Source organism: Agelaius phoeniceus, chromosome 7, assembly GCF_051311805.1.
Source record: "Agelaius phoeniceus isolate bAgePho1 chromosome 7, bAgePho1.hap1, whole genome shotgun sequence".
Lineage (NCBI taxonomy): Eukaryota > Metazoa > Chordata > Aves > Passeriformes > Icteridae > Agelaius > Agelaius phoeniceus.
Genome location: NC_135271.1, coordinates 40,179,897 through 40,204,214, shown reverse-complemented (window position 1 = coordinate 40,204,214; position 24,318 = coordinate 40,179,897). Strand labels below are relative to the sequence as shown.

Below are 24,318 nucleotides of genomic sequence, written 5' to 3'. Positions count from 1 at the left end.
GCAAACATCAAAGTGAAAGGTGGGAGCTGCACCTGGCCAAGCAGCCCAGAGAACAATAATCTCCAGGTATCCTGGCAGGGTGAAGGCTTTCCAGCAAACACCATGACACTTAATGAATTTGGGAGCTGGGTTGAGCAGGCAGAGCATGATGAACATCACACAGTGCCTGCAAAGCACTGGGAGAACATGGTGCTCAGCAGGGCCTGGTGTGACCTATTTCAGTCAGGAATTAGTAAAGCAGGGCACGGGATGTTTATTCAAATAGCCTAATTTGAAATGCTCTGCATGCTAATGAGCCTACACAGGAGGTGGTAAGAAACACCTCAAGGCCTGGAGAAAGCAACAAGCAAAATTTAAAATGTGATTCAACACTGAGACAAGGCACACCCTTGTCAACACCTGATCAGGATGATGACAGAAGTCCAGAAGAGTTATCAAAAGCTAATTCAATTGAGACACAGGACAAGTTCTTGATTTAACAAAGTAGCTGATGCTAAGAAAGGGCCTGAGGGGAATCTATAAAAACAGCAAGACAAACTAAGCAGCTGTTGAAGGCAGCAAGAAGCTGCTGGGCTTGCCTACCACTCAGGCTGATACAGCTGTGTATCAGAATTAATAAAAAAGTGGTATGTACAAAACAGCATCTCTGCTGGGTTGGATTCAGGCTGTGTGACAGTTCATCTCTATCTTCTCACAAAAATATCTGAATCTCCATAACACAGTAGGCAGTGCTTATTAGGAAGATAAGAAAGGTGAAGTATTTGTAAGACTGATACATTAGCACACTTCAGCATAAGAAAGAAGCACCTTTAATAAGCAAGAGAAAAAAAATAGTAAAAATAAGAGAGGTGTTGGAGCCCTCCAAACTAGCAGCATGAGGAAAAAGCATGGACAATGATTTAAATAATTCTAACTTTCATTAAATTATATCATGTTCTCTCCCACAAATGAGCCTAAGATCACCCACTTTCAGCACTTTACCATGAGTATTTAGAGGGAAAAAAACAAGAAGAGGGAGAGAGAGAGCTACTTTTCTGCAGAGTGTACTTATTGTCCACACATAATGGGCCATTTCATATGGCTCAATGTCTGCTGGATTTGCTTCCAAGACTCTACAAGGACAGCACATGCATGCACAGTATAAAAATGCATTGGCTTTCCTTGCCACGGCCCTGCCATACCCTGGTCCTCAGAGTAACATTTTGTACAAAAGCAACCTTTCAATATTTTAATATTATGCTATTCTGAAACACAGCCAGTGCACCCTACAGCTATCCCATTGTACTCCTTGGCTTTCCTAAAGCCCTTGCCATACCATTTTGACTACCTGCACTGCAGATTCCTCAGAATAGTATAATATTATGTATGCAGCATGTTCAGCCTATATGCAGTTTTATTAATAATTTAATTGATTGTAATTTAAGCATCAATTACTGGCAAAATGTAAATACACATAACTACTCAATGTGGTTTCCTTAAAGGTTGTACTTATTACACAAAACAGGGGCACCAGGCCTCTGCTCAGATCATCTTTTGGGCAACTAATAAACATGCACTAAGTGAGAACAAACAGCTGTCTTTAGCTCTGGACTGCTGAAGTATCAGCCAAAGCCCACAGTGGCTTGTTAGCAGAGATTATCATTGGAAAGAGCTTGCAGCTGTTCTGCTTTCCTCCAGTAGCTGTGTTCACTTGCTGTCACAGCACTGATATAAAGGTACTGCATATTGCAGGGATTATCTGGATATTATGTGGGAAGACAGGGGAAAAAAACACCCCAAACAGCTAATGTTTCACATATGGTAGCCAAGAGATAACCACATCCTTGCAGAATTGAAAAGCATAACAAAGAGCAGGTGATTAAGCCATATCCTTGCTCCAAGGGCTGATCATCTTCAAGTTGCTGGAGTTGCCATCTTGATCACTCACATTTGAAGACTTAATTGACTACACCAGGCTTAATGACTCTGGCTGAATTCCTCCTCTTTGAGCCACTGGGCAGAACTTGCTTGCAGTGTTTGTAGCCCCTGATGCTAACAGGATGCTGCTCTCACTTCATTTGTGGGTTCCAGATCCTGAGGTACTCAGCCTACTGCTGCTGGAGACCCTGGGCTACTTGCAACCATATGCACATCCCCAGCACAGCAAAATACATTTATTCTGAGCCAATTTTGCTAAGCTGTACTATTACAGTAGTTTGCAACAGTCTGTTCCTTCCCATGGGTTTGTTTCCTTTCTTTAGCTTCATTTCAGTACTGTTTCCAGAACTGCAGCAAACAAGGGAGGGTTAGAAAGATGACACCATGCCCAAGAGCCTGGGCTCACTGCAAATGGGATTTCTCCATCACCAGATTATCTCAGCTCTCTCCAGCTCCTCCATCAGCCTCACTGACCATGTGGGGATTTGCACCAATTGAAGAGCAGCTACACACAGACACTTTTCCTGTGTCTCTGAATTGCTAGTCCCATAGGCTCATTCAGCCCCCAAAATGTTTTATGACTGCAAATAGCTCTCTTTAGATAGAACAAGGTGCTTTCTACACTTTCATGTCATGACAGCAAACACAGATGTTGTAAAAGCGACTACCTATCCAGGGTGCCTTGATCTTCAGTTTGTCACTGCAAGACACTTTAAAGGCTTCAGCTAAAGGCTGATGAACCAACAAGAACTGCACACTTGGTATATACATTTTTAATAACACAACAGACAGAAGTCAAACCTTTTGCAAGTTATTAAGTTCAAGCACTCAAGATCACTGGAAATTTAACCTGGCATTTTTAGTAAAATTGAGATCTGTGTATCTGCAATTATTTTAATCCACAGTCAGTCTGCTATTACAGACAAAATGCAATTGTGAAATGCAAGGCATGCATGCTAAAAACCAAACATTAGTCAATCTCTCCGTATGAGTTTAGCTGATCTCAGCGGGGTAGTTTTGTTTGCTCTTCTGAGCAGAGGGAAGGAGGGAGAGATGTCTGCTCCCAAACCATTACATTCTGTAAATAATGAAGAGTACATAAAAGGTGGAGTGCATGAAGTTCAATGCCTTACTGTTTCAGCCACTCTGCGATATCTGCTGCGGTAGCACCAAAGTTCTCAAAGTTGAACAGGAACTTTCCTTTCCTGTTAAAGCAACAAAACAAGGTTCAGTCCTGGCCCTAAAAGATAAAACCACTCAATTATACAAGAGTGCATGATTTCTAAAATAGTTGCAAAACATAACCGACTCAAAATAGCAGATTGTAGGATATCCCCGGACATTGAATTCTTCCTTTATCCTTTCAAATTCAGCAGAGTAAACATTCATCCCCGCAAGGACCTGGAAAAATAGAGCATAATCTTACTGATTCTTACAATACAGCAGGAACATCACACCATTTGTTTGAAGATTTAAGTAAAACCCACTCCAATCTCGGCAGATTCTGATTTCATTCATACAGCTGTCAAGCAAGGGGCTCTCTCAAAAGGCACTGAAGTTTTTCTGATTTTGTGCAAGGGAAAACAGAACAATACTTGAGTCTAATCCAGAGAAAACACACAGCAGTTAGCATGTCACCTCCTCATTGCTCTGGAAGCATCTCTGTTTCTTTTTATTCATGCACTAACAGAAATACCTAAAGGGAATTCTCTCAATGGCACCACTTGTGCTCTGCTTTGCACATTTGGATTTTAAGCTACAACTAGATTTTTTCCTTCTTCTGCATGTGGGAAAAAAGAGTTCTTAGTTCATATCCAAACATTAAACAGGACACCAGAAATTCTACCCTCAGCTCTCTGGTTTCCTCTCCAGCAATGAACTTGTCTATGTCTAACCAATTTGTCAATGTCAAACCAACCACAAGCATTATCCCAGGTCAAAAATGCACTTACTGAATGGCAAGGGGAAATCAGCATGACTTTGATGTGAAAATAAAACATGCCCTATATCCATGAGCTCAGGAAATAGCACATGGCATTTATATGCTCTAAATATGTTAACTTAGGTAGGGCAGGCTATAATGAGAGTTAAGAATTAACCTTGTCCTACAGTCTTCAAAAGAGAGGCACAGAAGCACAGTAGCTCTTCAGACTAGCACATAAAACAAAAACTCTCTCCTCCTCACTCCTCAATTCTATTCCAACCCATCCTCCATCTCAACAATCCCTGAGCTTCAGGTTCAGGGCTCCTGTGACTTATATTGTGCCCTGTGACTTATTCTGTGCCCTGTCCAAATGTCTTCCAAATATTTGTGACATGAAAATTGGAAGATGGGATTGATTCCAAGTTTTTGTGGGTGTGCAACTCACACAGAGGTCATTCTGCTGTCAAACTTGGACCCAGCAAGTTGCTGAGATACCACTTCCTGATTAACTTAGTTTAATGGCATTGACGGCTTAAATCATTTTAGCAGCAGGGTCTTAATCCAACCCCCTCCTCTTTCCCTCTCCAAAAACAGGATTTTCTCCTTCCAGCTGAAATACCACATCAGAATTTAATACCACGTTCCTGACTGCAGCAAACTGCACAGACCAACCAAATGTGCTCAGAGCCAGCATGAAATAAATCTTAAAGCAGAAAATCCTCATTTGAAGGTCAACCCTTCCTAAGAATGTGCTGGAAAGTCACAAGAAGATACTTTGTTTTCTCTTCCCTATCCTAAGAAAGGATAAAATGAACAGAGGAGAGTACAGAAGTTAGGTTTATACATGCTGGCCTAATCCTCCACTTTGAATTTTCCTTGTAGTTCAAAAAACTGGATTGATTTAATTCATATGAGATTATCTAGACTCAATTCTCCCCTTTCCTTATCCTCCATGCCACCACCTAATGGCAGGTAAATGCAATAGGATCAAGGTACAATGGTTGCTCTATAAAGCAAGAACCAGTTTTGTTAACTAATTCCCTAATTAACACCAGCCTACCAGATTCCATATCTGCTGTGAACTTTCAGAGGATTTCCTATGATTTAAGTGGGCATTCCTGGCCATGTCAGACAATTTCACTGTGCCCATCTAAAGGTGATTGATAAAAGCCAATAACTTGGATTCATTCCGGTGTTCATTACATTATATGAAGAGTATTTAGCAAAAAAAGCTTATTACAACAGGATTTGTTTTAATGACAAGAGTAACAGCTTTAGCTGGCCAATAATAACAGAATTATGAAATATCAGGCTGCCAGAGACCATCAAAAAACACCTACTGCTCAAAGCCAGGGCCCTCCTGCCAGACGTTTGGCATATTTGCTTTTAGCAAAAGACTGAATGACCCCAACCTCAATTTAGGTCCATTACCTCTTGTAATAGCCATTGCAGAAACAAAGATCAGTTTATTCCTTTCACCTCTGCACTGACACTTGACATATTTCAACACTTATCTGCTCTCCAACAAGCTACCTGTAATCTAAACCAGCTCTGAACCTTTCCTAGCTGCCCAAGTATTTGGAGCTTCTGACCATTCCTGTTTAATTGTGACCCCCTACCCGGATTCTCAGTTTTCTTGATGGGAAAAAACTGGTACCTTACAGCACAAGAAATTTTTAAAAGAAAAAAAAGACAAGCACCAAAGGAGGAAAGCACTTAAGCATATTCTCAATCTGGTCTTTACTGAGCAGAGCATTCTGGCACACTCACAAATTTCATGGCCATTAGGGAGATGGTGAATGGTTTGCTAATATCCAGTTCCCCCCTGCTCTGGTGGACACTCACTCACCAGAGCCCAGCCAAACCTCTAACCACAGGAATCTTTTCTGCCAAGATAAAATAAGTCCATTTCTGATTTGGAGCACTTTTTCCTTCTGCACTGGGTGCAACAGAATTATAAGATATAACCATAATATAAACTAAGTATGCCACCCTGCCTTCCTCTCAATAACAGGACTGGGACAAGAAACAACCAGTCCCAAGGGAACACAGAGGCCAGTGACAGGTACAGTTCACCCCTTCACTTTTATGACCTCTTCAACAGGCAATACTGCACTTAATTTTCCTGCTATATAACAGCAATAATCATTTTTGAGCCTGGCACATCCTGACAGTTAATGACAGGTTAGATTAAAAGGCCAAACCTTCAGCTCATCCAAACCACTCATAAACTTTGCAGCCAAGTCTGATCTGGAGGTCAACATCACTCCAAGGCACTCCATGAATAATTTATGATGGGTACAGCACAGTTAACTTTAGAAATGGCAAGCTGTGTACACATCCCACTCAGGAAGCTAATTGGGTCATATTTTGACAAACAGACCAATTTTTGTGGAAAACATGGGTGGTAGTGGCATAACTGGACTTTGCTCTGAACTGATGCTGCACCACAAGCCTCCACTGCAAAGAACTGTGTCCCAGCCCTGTCACTCAGCTGTGCAGGATCAGCCCGGATCTGTAGAAACCATTTCCAAGTGAGGAAGGAAATACTCAAACCAGAATAGATCTAAATTATCTGAATTTAATAAATGAGCTGCACATGAACAAGGAAGGGAGAACTGCAGAAGGACAGAGTGCTGTGCAGCATGCCTTCTCTCTAGCACTGTGTCTGTAGGTGATGTTTACAGTCCTAATCCCTCTCATCCCACAAGGTACTGCCATGCAGGGTGGGAGTGCCTTCCCAAAGGCTGCAGCACATGTTCCTCTGAGGGGAGATGGCCTTAGAATGCTGCCTGGCTCGACAAAAACACTCTTGAACATATCTTCTAAGGCTTGTGCCATGTCCTAGATAAATCTGAGTAACTCCCACTCATTCCAGCCCTAAGCAAACAAGGATTTAAAGAAAGCACTTCTGAAAACAACTGGTTTGGAGAATGTTGGGCAGTCTGACAGCACTAGGCGGTCACAAGAACAAATGGCCAGAGCTGCCCCAGCAATGAACTGCAGTGCTTCATCTTTTCCTCACAAGGAAACCTAAACACAGCAGAGAATGATCCAACAGGTAGGATCAAACCAAATCCTGCTACAGCCATGAAACAACAATCCTATTTCTTCATCCTTTATGTACTACTGGCACCATATAAATCATACGTTAAGCCCATTATAAAACCTCAACTAGACAGGTGCCTTTGACTTGCTTACAGAGATCAATACACCTTGTAACTACAAAGGGGTAACTAAATTACTGTGAATTCTGTACTTTGTTAGAGTCAAAACTTTTATATCAATGTGACATCAGCTTTGACAGAGCTACAGTTAAACTGTAAGATTCTACTAATGCTGAGTGGCTGGAGGGTGACCAGTAGCTTATGGGAGGGGGATTTCCTTCCCATAACACTGTGATTCTCCACTAAAAGAGTGGATTAATAACTGCAATGAGGGCATCCATTCCTGACCTTGCTATGAAACATCAGGCCAAAAAGCTGATCAAACCCATAAAAACAAACATTTCTTTCTTTACCAAAATGAGCTCAAAAGGCCTAAAAATTCATAAATTAGAGGCAAAACATAAATCTACATAGTGTCAGAGCCAGCATCTCCATGGAAAAAACTGCAGTGGATCTAAAGGGCAAGGGAGTTCACATCTCATTCTCTAAAGTTCTAGAAGGATAAAAACCAAGAGAAAATTCTAAAGAGATCTGGAACAGAATAGATTATTTCTTTTTCAGCTGGCTTAAAAATTTTGATTTTGCTAAATATTTGTCAATTTATATACTTAAAAAAAAAGTTAAAATGATTTTTGAAATGTCATATAAATCTCATTGTCTCACTTACATATTTACCCTTGAGTTCTGTGGCTGCCTGCTGATAAGATGGCATCATTCTCTTACAAACACCACACCCTGATAAAAAATAAATTGTGTAAGTAATATGCCAACAACTCCATTCAACCTCTTCTACAGTATCTATGTTCCAAAGCATATGAAGTAATATTTTATATTTTTTATATTTAAAAATTAAACAAAAATTCTTTATCTACTTGTATTTTTGATCTACTAAATCATTATTAGATTATTAGTTTCTAAGTATGTTACTTGTTACAAGCCTCTATTTTTGCAAATTTTTCATGCTCTTTATTTTCATATTCATTTCTCATCCTTGTATGGAGAGAGCAAAACCATCTTATATTCCTCAGGTTCTGAGTTGAGCCCAGAGGAGAATACAAGATGAAACACACATATCAAAAGTCAACAGAAGATGTCATAATTGTGAACTCAAAACAAAAAGCTTTGTGCATTTATGGTCTTTGAAAGGACAGGGGGAGGTACTTCAGATTCATCCCAGCTTAACAAGGCTTTGAAATTAATTTGAGATGCATTTCCTAAACACATTACACAGACATCAAGTGTTAAACGGTGCTCTGTTAATTGAGCAGACATAGCTCAGAAGCAACAGCCCTTGTAAGATACAATAATGTGCTGTGGAAAAGACAAAGCGCGAGTGAGGAAGACCACCAGTGTGTAGTTGGAGTGTGCTGAGAGCTGCTTGATGATGCTCTGCAGTGCTAAGCAGATTAGCAGTAAATCACCTTGTAAGCAGCAGTTTTCACCCCTGCCAAGTAAAATCTGTGCATGCAGATGGGAAGGGGCAGGAGTGCAGACAGCATGGAAGAAAGGTAGCTGGAGCCGAGCACCCCAGACACTTATTGTGGAAACTCTCAGTCCACCACAGGACAGCAGTCAACGCTTCTGTTCTGGTTAACAGACAGAGAGTTTTGAAAGTATCCTCCAGGAAGGAGGAACAGATTTTGCAGCCACTACTTTAGGATCACATCAGCATGCCTGGAAAAGAACATCCTTTAATCTGACGAAGGAGAGCTCTTGTGTCTGTGGTCTTTCCATCTTTGATCTCTCTGCTCAAATTGACAATGAAGTTGTTAAATTAGTGCTGGTCAAAATGACAATTTCTTGGTGGGCACAGACTGCACATTTAAGGCCCACTGAGGTCTTGCAGCTTCATCCAAACCACTGGACAGACATCAAAAGATGTGAGTTGGCAGACATCATCTTCTGAATCCTCTATTTCTTCTCTCCACAGGAGCCTCAGGCCCTTAAGTCCTGCAGCAATTTCCCTGTTTTCCCCTCTTCACTCTCTTACTGCTCCCTGGAGTACCTTCTAGGGCACAGGCACACACCAGCCTCCTCCACCCAGCCATCATCCCCACCATCCTCCCCTTCCCAGCTCTGCTGCTGCCTCCAACTTGCTGCTCCCAAACCCATTTCAGTACACCCTCTCTTGTCCTCATACTTCTGGGTTATATTTTTCAGGATGCTGCCAAGCCACATGTACCCCTCTACAGGCATAATAGGGGAACCTCAAAAAACTCATTTTCTTCTGTTCTTTCTTCTTGTATTTTTTTTTCCCAAAAGGGAAGCTTAATTAAATACAGATTAGTCTTTCCACTAGTTAACATCTACATTTTTAAAGCCTTGTTTTCAATCATGTTTATAAACAGCTCCTTCTTTATTGCCAAATCCAGACAGTCTCCTGCAGGAGTCCTCTTTGACAAAGTTAACTACAAATAAATCTGAATGCCTTCAAGTACACCTAATATTTCATCTTTAGTGCTGTCTGACTTTCTAATATAGGCCCAAAAGTACAGTGAAAGGTCTGCAAATGGCAGGCAATATCTTCTGAGGAAAGCAAGCCTTGGCTTTGAGTTGTTTTACCCAGACCAACCATTCCTGAAATATTAAAGTAACTACATCTAAGTCTGTAGTTGCATTCATCTCCCTCTGCACTGGTACCTAATGAAAGTGCCCATTTCCTATCAATATGCCAAAATTAATCTAAAGCCCCTGCTTCCAACAAAGCAAGGAAATAAGGCAGCTGTCTTCCCCACAGCCTCCCAGACAAAGCCTATGATGTCCTCTCACACCAAAGACCTCCCTTACAAATAACAAAAAGTGGAATTTCTTTTAGTGACCAGTCTTGATGTGCTGCTCCAAGTTAGGAAAGGTAACACCTGTATGTAACCAATAATTTCAGCTGCTCAAAGGCCATATTTTATTGCAACTGCTGGATGTATTCTGTCTCCAGTAAATGGAGCAAGAAAAAATTTGGACAACAACCAATTCAGAAAGTCTTGTGTGTTAAATAAAAGATGAGGGAGTTACAAACTGATAAATCAGAGGGAAAAAAACCCTCACAAGTAGACTTCCTTCACAGCAGTTTGGAAAGCAGCACAAGTATTACAGCACTGAAAACTAGCAGGTGTTTTGCCACTTCAAAGAAGAGAAACTGGAAGGAGGAGGGTTTCTGGGGGAACGGTTCAAAGAGAACGAAGGGTTAGATAAGGCACATTTCACAAAGAGGCTGGGCTGTGGAAAACAATTACTCCTGATAGAGGTAAACTGTGAAAGCCCAGCTCTCCCTGGAGGGACGATTTCCAGCAGAGCAGCCGTAGCATCTCCCGCTGATCCAGGGCTGCAGCTACTGGGAACAGCCACACACCACACCAGGCCACACAGGACCACTGCAGAGTCCAAAGGCACAGAGCCACAAGTGATTTGATTTAATTTAAAGAAAAATCAAACTAAGTCTTGGGCAATTTTGGCCATCTTGGTAGTGCTCAGATGAGAATAAAAAGGTAGACTGGTGTTTCAGGCAGTAAGTACAAGAGAAAATACACTGAGAAACACCAGATAATGCTGCCATGGGACACAAGTTTTAAAGAGAATGAGACAGCAAATTTCTTGTGGTACCCAACATCAACTTCCCTATCAAGGCACTGCTGGGAGGCTTTTCCTAGTTTAGGTCACACATTTATTCCCTTCTTATGGCTTCCCTGCTTCCTGAACTGAGCAACAACTCAAGTGCAACACAATTTTGCTTAGAAGAGCTGGAAAGCCTCTCACACAGGAGTCACCAGGAAACACAAAAAGGCAGCTGTAAGTCTGCAACATTAAGGAACAAGTAGCCAATGCAATGACAAGATAACAGCAATACAAGGTCAAGGTCACAAAAAGAAATTGAGAGACTCCAATGTGCTCTCCTCTTCCTGAAACCTCACTGAGTTACCCCTGCCCATGTAGGCAGGAACATTCAGGGTGCCTCTGGGATGGAGCAGGAACAATAGTCCTGCTCCTGATGACTGCACTGTTCCCTCTGCCTGCAGCACACAGAGTTTCTGTTCTGTGCAGCACAAATCTAGAAAGGACAACAGGTTACAAAATTATAGAAAGCGGCTGCTTAAAAAAACATTGAGCAAAAACCATCATCACAAGAGAAAGAGACAAGACCAGGATACAAGTGATGGAGAACCAGGGGAAAACTGAGGACAAACAGGCAGAACAACACAAGGAGCTGAATGATAAAGGTGGCACAAGATGGTATTATTAGTGAAGCACAGGCAAAGCCTCTAGTCAGACTTGGACAACTCTCAGTGGAGAAGGGGGAAAGAGGTGACAGGACATGCTGAGCTACTTACATGGGGCATAGAACATCATCAGTAGGGGTTTGTCTTCCTTCTTCAGAAGCCTTCTCAATTCCTAGTGAATGAACCAAGGAAAATAAAAAACACACTTATACTCAACGACACTGTACTACAACTTTAAAAAACTAATATATGTATTCATAGAACACAGGCTCATTTATCTGAGGGAAAAGGGCTCATCTTCCCTAACAGACACGACTCAATTTTTTTTTTCCTTGCTCAATTTTAACTTGAAAGAAAATGACAAAATTTATTATACATTCAGCTATCTGCTGACTATCCTAAACCAGTATCTCCACTGTTAATATGTGGAAGTTCCACGGTTTAGTTCACTCTCACTGCAGAATCTCCACCTGGAAACTCTTTCTTCGCTGACACATCCAAAATCTATATTGCAATTCAAAAAGTCAGACTCAATAATAACAAAACAAGTTCACTTTTCACACTATGAAACCTTGCCAAACCTATGAGATGCCATGCAAAAAGGATTTTTCAGTACCAGCATGATAGAAAAACTAGATGAAGTTTTCAAATTGAATGCAACCCCTGGAAGCCTTGTAATAGAGTACAGAGGGTGAACATTAAAAATTAATCTTCCTACAAAAACTGAATGTCAGAATAACCATTTCTAATATTAAAAATGAAAGCCAGAAAATTGAAAAAGCCCTTTACAAAATACCAGCTAGAGTCCAATCAATTAAAGTTTAAAAAATCTATAGACTAGAAAACTAATATAAAAGACCAAGTTGATTATATTAGAAAAAACATAATGAGTAACTGTGGTGGCACTGGCTTTTTAAGGAAGTTTCACCACATTCACTGCTTTCCCACTTAACACTGAGAAGACAGTTCCTGTACCAAGTTAAATCCCTCAAGATCTGGATCCCCTTTCCTCCTGCTTCACACTCCCTAACCTCAGGCACATGAGGGAACAACAGGTTTAATGACAACCTGCAGTTTGAAGAGCAGCATTTTACCTCCTACTTGCATTCTGCACTGACTGCACTCTGCAAGCTGCTCCAGTTCTCTGAGACAAAGAGGGCTGTGCCCCCACACCATCCACAAGCTCTGACACTTGCTGTGTAGCTAGCAGACTGAGGTCATGACCACATGCAGGGCAGAGGAGCACAGGAAGCACAGGACTTTACAGCCACAACCCACAAAATTTGTCAAATCACTTCAAACCGGCTGGGTACTTTAAATTTCCCTCCCAAAGAAACAAAATAATGGTGTTTCACTAAGAGTTAATACAAACATACACACTCCATCCCATATATTTACAAAACAACAGAACATCTATCCAGTTAATGTACCTTTTCACTGTCAACATGCACAATATCTTTGGCTTCAGGATCTTCCTCCCACAGTGGAGCACCTTCTGGATCCTTGAGAAAGGCCACTATGGACTGTAATAAACAGGGGGGAAAATCTTTTAGAGAAACACAAATGGAAATCATGAGACATCCAATCTCAAATCCATGCTGTGATGTAAACCACATCCAATTAATGCCCTTGCTTTTCTGCTCATATATTCATCTGCTCTAATGCAGATTAGCACAAATCTCCTGTTGCAGAACCAAGTGATCCGTGGGTGTGTACCTTCATCATAACTGGTATCCAACTTAGCTGTTCCCACTCCCACTATAAAACTGGGGAAAACAGAGTGGAATGGACCAGCACACAGAGATTAGCTTCAAGAGCTTCAGAGAGCTCTTTCAATGGTACTAGACCTTCCACAGAGAGTCCCTGGGTTAGCAGGAAAGATTTCTCTTTATGCAGAGGTCAGGCTCCCATGCCCTTCACAGTATCTGAGTAACAGGCTAGCTGGAGGGCACACTAACACTTGCTGTGAGCAAAAGCAAATCAACACACTTACAAATCAAACTGCTCATTTGGTCAAAGGAAGAATAATCCACCAACAGTTCCCTGTGTGACCCACCTACCTAAAAAATCCATTGAATGCAATTTCAAGTATGAGAATAAGAAACAAATGTGACAGGAGAATGTGGGAAATAGGATTCTGCAGCTCCCACATTCAACAAACTGAGTACACCTGCACACACACTTTGTAACTGCTTTACCTGACTGATATGCAACCAAAAATCCCTTTCAGCAGAGCACAGATATACTGTCTTGACCAAAAGAAAAAATACTCTGCTAGCTCTGACTTCAATCCCAGCCTGAAGGAAACTCCAGCCTTCCTAAATCAATGAGATACTCTCCATGGATTCCGGCAGTCACACTGCTCCCTGTTTCCAGCTGTACATGCAAACACAGGCTTGATCACTTTTATCTCAGATGTCTGTGCTCTAGGAAGCATAAGACCTGGCATTCCATGTTTATTCACCACTCAGAATACCCCAGTGCTTTCTCTATGGCATTGCTTGTAGGTTTGTGTCCGTTCCCATCCAGGATGTCTGCCCCACCAGTAACACAGTGAGGTCCCTGAGGAGATTCCTTCAGTGTGAGTGTGAGTGGATGAAGCTGCCACAGCACTGAGCTATTCTAACACACACCAAGGCTACTTACCGAAGAGCCTTTCTCAGGAGCAGGCTGGCAGCACAGCTGGTGACACATCCCATCACTGGAAGGGTCTCAGAGACATTTTTGCTGCCTGTCTGCCTATGGTGGGGCTGCTGTGCTACAACATCCCAATAACTTATCAACAGAGAGAAGAGTTCAGCTCATTTTCCTGCCTCTCAGTTGGTACTGTAAGGCTTGGGAGGATTCAGAGCTTACAGCAGGATCCATTTATTGCATTTATGTTTCTGTCTGCTTGCACAGCTAATATTGAAAAGATTTGTCTTATCACAAGAGACAGCATGTATCAGTCACCAGACAGCAACCAAAACACTTAATGTACAGAGTAAAAAGGATCTAACGGCTGAGGATGACAAGCAGCTCCAGAAGAAATTTGTTTTACAGTGGCATTATCAGGGAAAGGAGCTAGTTAGGAAAAAATATATAAAATCAAGTAATTTACAATGGAGTTGCAATGTAAAAAGCTGTAGACTTAGAGGCATTAACATCCCAAATGACATCCTAAGACTAGTAATACATGGGGAAAGGAAAGTGAGGACAAAACAGCAGAGATGTTCTACCTTCAGGACAGCTGCATCAAGTTCTGCTCACCCTCGGCAGGGACAGACCTCAACTATACACTGGAGAGGAGGAGAGAGGGGTGAACATTTTGAACAGCTAATGAGTGTAATTGACTCTGCTAGTTTCAAGAATTCCTGCATGCCAAATTCAGTCATGTAGAAACAGATGTGGTTAGAGGATGGGGGATTAAAGAGATTTAATTCATCCAGCCTCTCCCTCTCAGCCAAGACAGAAAAAAATTAGATGTGTAATGTCTTCTGGCAGGAGCAGGCAGTACACTGCCTTGCTGTCAGTTCTTCATGCAGTGAAGAGAACTTCCTCTCTTTCTTTAAACAGGGAAGAACAACACCCAAACAATCTACAGCATTCTCTAATCACAGAAAGCACTGGTCCCCAGGCTGCTGTGTTAGAGGCCACAGCAAGGTCCAGGGCTCAGCACCCCTGGTGCTGCAGAACCAGCTCCTCTCCAGTCCTGCCGTGCTACGGTCAGGACCTGCTTTGACCACAGGGCATGGACAGAAACACCATGGGCTGTAACCAGCTGTGCCAGCTTTGAACCTCACACCTCCATTCAGCAGAGTACAGGACATGCTTCATCCAGCACATGCTGCTAAAAACAAGCAAGTTTTAACAGGAAAGCTGATCCGTAATCATATACATGGACCTAGGTTTTAACCTGAAAGAAAATATACACAAACACATCCTTGTGCTTTTCACTCCTTTGAAGCATCATGCAGTAAGGATGCTAATAACTAGACCTGCCTCAATTTCACACATACACTGCTTGCAACAGCCAACTTGAAAAGGATTCAGGGTTTAGAGCAGGACCAATTTATTGAGTCAGTCTATTCCCCTTGCTAGTACTAAGCAGATTTGTACTTCAGTGAGTTCTCTCCATCTTAGAAGAAGGGTAAAACTCTCCTGGTACTTTATACTCCAGAAAAGGCTTCATCATGTAATAAACACAGCCTGGATCCTGGCATTGTGGCTCTCTTGAGAATTAGACATCATGTGGCTAAAGCAACATGTGAACAGACATTCCAGGTGAGATCAAAGCCTCACCTAAGCTTGTCTTCAACAGCAGATGACTACAGCTACTTGAGGACAAGACAGACTAGTACTTATGGTTCTTATATAGCTTATACTGGCATGCTCTCAGTTTCTGGCAAAAAGAAAGTAAGTTTATGGACTCTGCACCAGCTGTTGTGTATATGGACCTCTGTGCTTTCTAACTACCAATGAACCTATCTGTTATGACTATCTAAAACTGCTTTTCAGACTCCTAAGTTCTTGGCTTTCACAATGTGTAGCTACAAGTTCCAATTTTTTTTTTAACATTTCAGTTATTTGTTTCAAATCAACTACCCCAAAATGCCACAGCTTGTCCTCAAATTTGGAGAAAAAAGAAGTAATTGCTCTCTTTTTTAAGCTACTCACAATTACAGAAATATATTCTATTGGAATTTCCTCCAGCTGTCTTTTTTAGTATTGTGAGAACCTAAGATCTTCTGAAAAGAATTGGAAATATATTTTTTAAACTATTCCTAAAAATTTTGCATCACTGAATTCTATTCTCTTGCCTTCCATCTCCCTTTCCTAGATACCCCAAACTGCTCAGATCTTAGCACAGGTGTCAGCAGCAGGAGGTTCTGACTGACAAGTAACTTCTCCCTGCTGTGAACACTGACCTATCCTCCTCATTTTTCTAACAGTGAAACCATAAGGGCATCTCTGCTAATTACATAAGGATTTTGTTACTTTAAGACATGAAAAGCTTTTCTAAAAACCTGAGTACATGATCAGCTGGATCAGCCACATCTATGAAATTGCTGATCACTCCAGAAAATCCTTTTACAGTTCTTCAGAGCTGTGTCCATCATTCTCCAAAATGTCATCCATATATTAATATGTCTACTGGATGTCTGGAAAGAAGATCCGAGTTTTATTGCCACAAATTTGCTGAATGATGTGAAACAAATCCTTTAATCTCCCTGTTCTTTGGTGTGTGTCCACCTGTCCATAAAATGAGTATGATACCCTGTGTAATTGTACTGCTCTGCTGCTCTCTGTTTGTATGTACTGGGAGACTCCTGGCAAACACAGCTGAGAGGGAGAAACAAAGGTCAACTGGCCCAACAGAAGAAAACAGGGAGAAGTGGAACAGAGGGAGAAATACAGAAAATATCCAGGCAGCTGTGAGCAGCAGAACAAGCAAACAACTGAATAATTTGATCACTGCCCAGATCTGATCCACTGCCCAACCTGTAAATAATTAGTGGCTGGTTTTCACAGGGGCAGTTTAATTGAGAAAGACTCCAGCCCCTAGAGTGAGGGAGCTTCAAAATCCCTCTTCCACCTCCAATGGAATCCCACACCCCTGTCCATGGGATGCTGCTTTCTTCTTCCCAGCAGGCAGGGCAAAAGGGAAGGGTGAAATGCTCATCACAAAACAGCTGAAGGAATAAACGATCTGGTTCCTGTTGTGCTATGATTGCCTCTCAGCCCAATGCTCCCTGGAGCACTGCAGGTGCTTTCCACTTCCTCTGATCTGTAAGGAAGAGTCACAGCACTAATTCCTGGTTGCAGCACTTTATGGAGGGCAGGAGAGATGCATCATGTATTGTTCAAATCACCCAAATTTAGGCAAATAGCAAATCTCCCTTAACCCATCACCACCACGAAGGAAAAAAACAATCACCAGCTGCAATTCCTCATTAAGCACAGAAGCTGGTTTAGGCAGCTGCTGACTGGGCTAGGTATTTAACATTGCCCTTCCTAATGCCAGGCAAGATTTCTGCTGCAGGAGATGGCAAGATACATGGCCCTGCCCTTCCCATCTCAGACAAATCCTGCATCACAGCCTCAAGTGAAGACTGAAATAATTCAAGTCAGGGCACACATCCAAGACAGTCTCCCATCAGATACTCTCCAACTCTGGCTGTAAAAGCAAGGTCCAGAGCAAGTGCACTTAGGAACAGCCACTCTGGCAGACTCAGGTTCACAGAACATCTCATACAGGCTTTCCTCCATCCCAGGGCAATGCCCTGAAGAAGCCAGAAAGGGGAAGTACCTGGAATTATATCAACTTGGGGTGATGTCACTAAGCCTTCGAAAGACCAATGACTGTGCAGAGCCCATGTTTGCTGGAGGAGGAAGAGAAACAGGAACTGGGCATCAGAGCTGGACAGAAGTGATTTCTGGAAGCCAAGTCATTGCCAGGCTCCTCATGTCAGGATACTCCCAGGGCTTCAGCAAGGCTTTGCAAAGGAAAGCTGCACACTTCTGGCCTGCTCACTGCACTTTCAGTCCACCCTTCCCATAATCATCTGCATCTACAAATTCGTATCATGCCTCATGCCTTCTCTCTTCCCTTGTCCACACAATGTTGCTTTCCATTGCTTTATGTCAAGATTTGCCAGAAAAGAAGAAAGGTCATTTTATACCTGATGCACTCAAAGCACTTTCATAGGAACTGTGGTTCTATAATCTGATAAAAGATAAGGACGCTCAGCTCTCTTTAAAGTTTATAAACACACAATCTAAGAACCTCAGAGAACTCCTTATCAAAACACAGTATCAGCTAATACTTTTAGTTATACTACCACAAAGAGCACCTTGTAATCAAAGCAAGAAAATCCTTATTTGTTACCGGCGTGTAAACTAACTTACAATTTACCTTCCAGTTCAACATGGGGTCAATCTTTTAAATAATAAACAATTTTGCTGGATCTGTGGTCGACAGACATGTATGCACACAAAAACCTTTAGGCCATTCTAACCACTGTTTATGAAGATTAATCCCCTCCCTTTCATACCTTCAGCATGAAAAATATCAAAACCAGTTTTTAATCCACAAATGCCTCACCCACATCTACCAAAACCAAAAGAAAAATAATGGAATATTTGAATTTACCTTCAACGTGACCGCTCTGTTATATGCAGTATGAAATGCACCGTCCCTGTCAAACGAGGAGTGGGGAACAGTGTTAACTTACAGTAACATTACTGGAATTCACAAGCTGCTCTTCCTGACTTCTCACTAACCAGAATAACATCATCCTGCTGAAGCCACAGAACTAAGTAGAATTTACAGTACAGTAGTTTAAGGGGGGGTGCGGTGGGGAGGAACGAGAGCAAGGAAAAAGGGAGGGTACAAACCCAGTGTAAAGAAAACAGTTTCCCAGTAAACAATTTCCTCCCTGACACTTTAACAAGATTATTTACTAAGGCATGATCTTTGGAGATGGAGATGCAGCTGCTTGGTGTACCTAATAGTACTCCCACTCCTATTATTTTCAGGAAGAAAAATATCTTGCTGTCTCACAACACTTGCCTTTCTCCACTCACATTATGAAGGACTATCTCAAGTCAGAAAGGCAGAGAGAGGTGAAGCAACTTGTCCAAGGCACATGCCAGCAGGCAAGAGACAGAAAGCAAGAGAACTCAAATCTTAGGCATTAGCCCCATGCACTGGGCAGTTTTCAGTCCACTGAGCATCTCTCCCTGGCCCCACTCATGCTTTTAGTGTTCTCTGTTCAACAGCAGAATAAATTTAACTCAACTTCTGTCGTAACACATGCTTGCAAACTGAAGAAACAGCAATTAATTTCATAGGATAAAGAATCAGTCATTTTAATGCTGCAGCAGCATGGAGCTGAACGAAGAATAAACACTTAATGGGGGTATCAACAATTATGAACTACAAATCCCAGCCCAGCACTCACTTATAATGGAGTAAATCCACTCCCTTCTCCTTTGAATTAGGATCTACCTTCATCTTCTTGCATAATTTTCGGCTTTCAGTATCACTGCAAAAAACACATATTGGAAGAAAGGTTACCAAAATAGAAAATCAAATGCATTCAGTCCTGAGAACTCATTGCTCTGGTCAGCAATCATCAGCAATTAATCCAAACTAACAGTAATTTGGGAGCTGTTTAGTTAAGTTTGTGGGACAAGCATTGTGAAAAGCTCCATTAGTCAATTTAATTTCTCTGTTTGCTTGGTCAGGACACAGTGAACTGTGTTAAATTTACATTCCAAAGCCAAGCCCTAACCAGTAGAAAAGCAGCTCATTCCAGCATGTCCAAGGACCTCAGCAGATCTTCTGTCCATGAGATTAACATAAAATTTAAGAAGGCAAATTTCAGTAAGACCATGGTACTGTCAGGGTGGTGGTCAAAGAGCACTGTTTGTTAAAAGATTTAAAAGGAAAGAGCAGGTCAGCTTTTACACTTGGCAGAAGATAATAGAAAGCCAAAAAAAAACCATGTTCGTGGTATGTCCAAGTCCAAATCACAAGCGTTTAGCCTTAAAAAGGTCCTGCAGAAAACAACAACCAGTTGAAATTCTGGAACCCCAAGCCCAGCAACTCTATTAATTCTAGGTATGAAAGATGTGTCCTGGAGCCACACCTGGAAAGCAGAGGCTCATAAGAACAGAAACAGCTCATAAAAAAGAGGGAAGTATCAAAAGACAAGCCTGCTGGAAGGGATCTTTAATTTGAATAAGACCGAATTGCTTCCAGCACCAAATTAGGCTTGAAGAAGAGAGAAGGGTCATGGGAGAGAACTGCAAATACATTTGATTCAGTGGGCAGGTAAAGAAAAGGACTTCATGACCTAGCAGCTCTCCTAAACAGTGCAGGACTGAAGCCATAAGGAGACTTGAAGCTGAAGTGAATAAGAAGCTGGTCAAAGATCTGGGGAGATGAGCAAAACAGAAAAGAGGATGATTCACATTGACAAGGCTGTTCTCTGCATTGACAAACAGCAAGATTAAACAGCTCGGAAACTTGTTCCCAGCAGAGGACAACTTGTACCTTTTACGCAGATAAATCAATTTAGAAAATGAAAACACTGAAAACCCATCAAGTTTAAACTGATTAGAGACAACAAGATGCAAGGCTTGCAAGAGCCCCACCAAATTAAGTGTGCTGCCAGCACTGGTGCTAATTCTCCCAATCTTCTCCAGCTGCCTTTCTACAAATGTGAAGAACAACAAAGACCAAGCTCACAGTGAGCTGCAAGTGAGAATGCACCTTAGTGGGAACTACCCAAATGCTTCTGGAAATAAGGAGGAATGTGCCATGGACACATGCAGCAAAATCAGAATACTATGCTGAAGATAGAAATGAGCATTTTAAGGACCTAACAAAGCACACAACTACCACATCAGGAAGGAGCACTTGTAATCTCAGTTGAACAGAAGTGTATTTATCTGAAGAGTCTTACTGGATTCATGTCAGTTTTGCATTTTCACATCACTGTATCCCAGAAACACTTTCTTTGCTTCTCTGTGAGGCTGGAGATTTGAGCTTGAGAACTGAATAATGTGGACACATCTCCTTGTAACAAAACCAGACTATGGAACAAATGCCCTGGATTTGGAGTTATGCCAAAACACCATGTTTGCCACATGGAGTTCATACAAAAAGCCTGCAGCAACGTCAAATCCATGTCTTCTCTCCCCTGCAGTTCTCCAATGGTCTAAACCTAAATGGCTCAAAGGTCAAGGAATCTCCAGAGAAGACACCAGTTTCAGACCATCCTTTTGTCTTACCCTGTACAGATTCAGAGGCACAGAGAAGGTCTTGTGGCCCTGCTGCAGCTGAGTGCCAGGCAGTTCACCACAGGCAGACAACACAACAGTCAACATTTGTAAATGCTCTTCTAGACACTCCCAAATGTTTCCAGCATGCAGGTGTACCTGTGGCTATCTCAGCTTTGCCAAGACAAATGTTAGGTGCTTGATGTCAACAAGTGTAATGCTGAAACCTCAGCAACACGGTCTGTGAAACCCCAAGATGTGCAGACATTTGTTCTGGTATAGGCAGAGGACAAAACTGGGTATCAAGAGAATCCTGTGCCTGTTCTACCAGCTATTTGGTGCAACAACTAACCATGTGGGGAAGAAAGTGTAATTTTCCCTTACATGTCATTTAGAGATCTGAATGGATACTAATATTCTGAAAGGTTTAGAGTGGAAAAAAAGCTACAAAGCATTGTTACTGATCTATACCTGTGGGTATGTAACTAGAAACTCCTACCACTTCAACTCCTAGCAATTCATTTTCTGTTTGCATGAGATTCTATTTAAAAAAAAAAGGGAAGATAAGAATAGCTATTTCACCGGATCTAAGTGTGCCCTGCTTTCAGGATTTCTCCATTTGCAGATATTCACACAGCTGCCTGAATGCACAGCCATTATCACAGGAAAGAAAGCAGCAGTTTGCTCCAGTATGTCTCCTACCATTTAGTGGGCAGATTCTCTGCACCACTGCATTGAGAATTAAGCCTGTTTATGCAAGCTATCTGCACTGATGCATGGGATAGAAGAGGAGCAAATTCCAAGAATAGGAAACATCTAAATATGTATCAGTAATTTTTTCATGCATCAGTGCAGATTTTTGCACATGCCAGACCCACCAGCTCAGATGCTACGCTAACAATTATTCATAAAAAGCAGAAAAGGAGATGTACAGAAATGGCAGAGATGGACCCCTCTGCTTTTCCTTCTGTGTTCACTTACAGAGAGACAAAAATAACCTGCAAAGAGCAACCTGCTCTGATATCACTTGGTAATGACCATTATTCTTAATAAGAGTAAATATCAACACAGATGCAGCCTGCTTTGAGATTTGTCTCTTTTGAATCTCAGCCAACAGCCTCTCTCTGAAGATGAGCTCCTCAACTCTCACATGGGAGAGGGTAATTAGGACTCCGGTTCTTGCAATTTAATTATATCACTTGAAGAGGCAGTGTAAGAGTTTGTTATAATGACTAAAAGTAAAAAAAAAAGAAAAAAACCCAACCAAAACAGGAAATAAAAATTTAAAAAAAAAACAACAAAAACAAAAACAAAAAAAAAAAAAAAAAAACAACAAACCACAACCTAAGAAGCCAGAAACTACCCCCAAAATAAGCACTCTACCAACCCAGGCCAAGGCACTCCAGACAAAGGCACCAGGCTCAGGAAATACTGGCTTGAGGATGAGGTCAGTAATGTGTCCCCAGCAGCCATCCTTGGCTGCCTCTTGCCATTTCTGTCCAGAGCAGTTTGAAGCCTGGCAGGTCCCTGCTGTCCTACAATAATCCAGCATTATCTCCCTGGAAAATCATCCAAAACATCAACCTATTTGCAATACCACAAGGACCTAACCAGCAGCCAGCTATGTGGTAATAAGGTCAAACCTTCAGTGGGCACAATAGCACAGCTTCCTTCTAGTCCTACAGGCATGTTCTCTACTCTCCCCCTTCCACAAAACCAAACCAGGGCTTCAAAACGTGCCTTTGCTGGAGAAGTGAAGACATTTGACAACTTGGTGAAAAGAAAAATGAAATGAGCAACCAAGCTGACCTAAGCAAAAGTGTAAATAACAACAACGGCAGCGTGCACTGCAAAGATCGCGTGCACACTTCACCCTCTCCATTTCTGTCCCCATCCTCTCCACCAGGACACATTTCTGTCACTGGGGGTTACAATGGAGCTGGCAGGAAGCCCAACTGGAGCACTCCCTGTAAACCTCTGGGGTCCCTTGTCAGCGTTAGCATGCATGAATTATCCCTTAGCACAGGCAGCCAGCTGTTAGCAGGGCAGGAGGGTGGCAAGGGACTCCTGAAGGAGACCTGGCCTCCTTTCGCTCAGCACCAGTGCAGCCAGCTCCTGAAGGGGACATGTCACAGCCCTTCCATAGGAGTGGCACAAGATGCTCTGCCTGTCCAGGACTGCCCACAGGTCTGGGCACTCATGGCCATAAGGATGGAGAAGCAGGGAGAAATACTGATGGCAGTCCCCAGTGGCAGGAGGAAAAACACAGAAAAAGGATTTTGCAGCAATGTGTCAAGGTAATTTGGAGAGGGAAAGAACAGAAGATAAAAGCCAGACAGAAGGAACACAAAATAAGACCCAGGAGTTTTGCTGCAGTTAAGTCCACCTATAACAAGTCCGAGATGGATGGATCCCAAGTAAAAAATTGTGCATGGAGGTGGAAGTGCAAAACCCTCTCCTTGGGGTAAATTCAAATATTGTCCAGTTGGGTCCCAAAGGAACATGGTAAGACCAAACATCCTCAGCACCATTCTCTTTCATGAGCACAAATAATATCTTTTGCAGCTTCCTAATTATTTCCCTTATTATTCAATGCTGCCCATCAGCCTCTAATGAAGGCGGGAAAACAGCCCCACAACTACATCTCTGGGGAGGAAGGATCTGGAATGACTGTCCAATCCCCTCTTTGGCAATGGCAAAAATGCCATCCCAAAACATTCATGTCTCCAGCTGCCAATGTAGCAGCACAGTGTGCACATGCTGTGTGGCCACATCACTTCCATGCCACTGCCCTGGCATCCCTTGACACTTTTCAATGCAGAGTACACCCAGCTTTCTCCTTCACCCACACCTAGAGGGTTTACAGGCACAAGAAAAGTAATTAATAAAAATGCTGACAGAACCAATTCAAGCAACCAGGTCAGTAAATGTGCCTGCACAAAATCTCATTCCTCTATCAGCATATGATGTAACCACATGGAACCCACAGACCTCACAATTTCTAAACAGATTTTCTCTTTTATCTGTACATCTCACCATCTGAAACAGGGCTCAACAATCCACATAAATGATGCTTCAGCAGTCCCTTATATCACAGTTGTGCCTGTAGACTCTAATGCAATGGAGGCTCTGTTGCATCTGTGACTGTACAAACACTGTCACTGTCCCAACAGCTGGAAGAGATAAAACTGAGCAGGTAAGGAGAAAGAGCAGGCTCCAAGAGCAAGGCAATACAGCAAAGCAGAAGCAACACTGCCTACAAAGCAAGCCTCCCAACACTGGAAAAGCTTTGGAAGGTACCAGTCAAAGCAGTCATCTTGTTATCAGCACG

General features: G+C 42.1%; 1 protein-coding gene across 1 annotated transcript in view; it reads right to left on the bottom strand.

The window, feature by feature from the left end:
- Nucleotides 1-24,318, bottom strand: part of PDIA5 (protein disulfide isomerase family A member 5) — a 97,777-nt gene that overhangs the window by 50,127 nt on the left and 23,332 nt on the right. The window contains exons 4-10 of the mRNA XM_077181658.1: nucleotides 19,163-19,246; nucleotides 18,352-18,397; nucleotides 12,650-12,742; nucleotides 11,331-11,391; nucleotides 7,676-7,743; nucleotides 3,227-3,318; nucleotides 3,051-3,122 (exon numbers count right to left, since the gene is read on the bottom strand). Coding sequence (XP_077037773.1) covers nucleotides 3,051-3,122; nucleotides 3,227-3,318; nucleotides 7,676-7,743; nucleotides 11,331-11,391; nucleotides 12,650-12,742; nucleotides 18,352-18,397; nucleotides 19,163-19,246 — 516 coding nt within the window. The remainder of the gene's footprint in view (nucleotides 1-3,050; nucleotides 3,123-3,226; nucleotides 3,319-7,675; nucleotides 7,744-11,330; nucleotides 11,392-12,649; nucleotides 12,743-18,351; nucleotides 18,398-19,162; nucleotides 19,247-24,318) is intronic.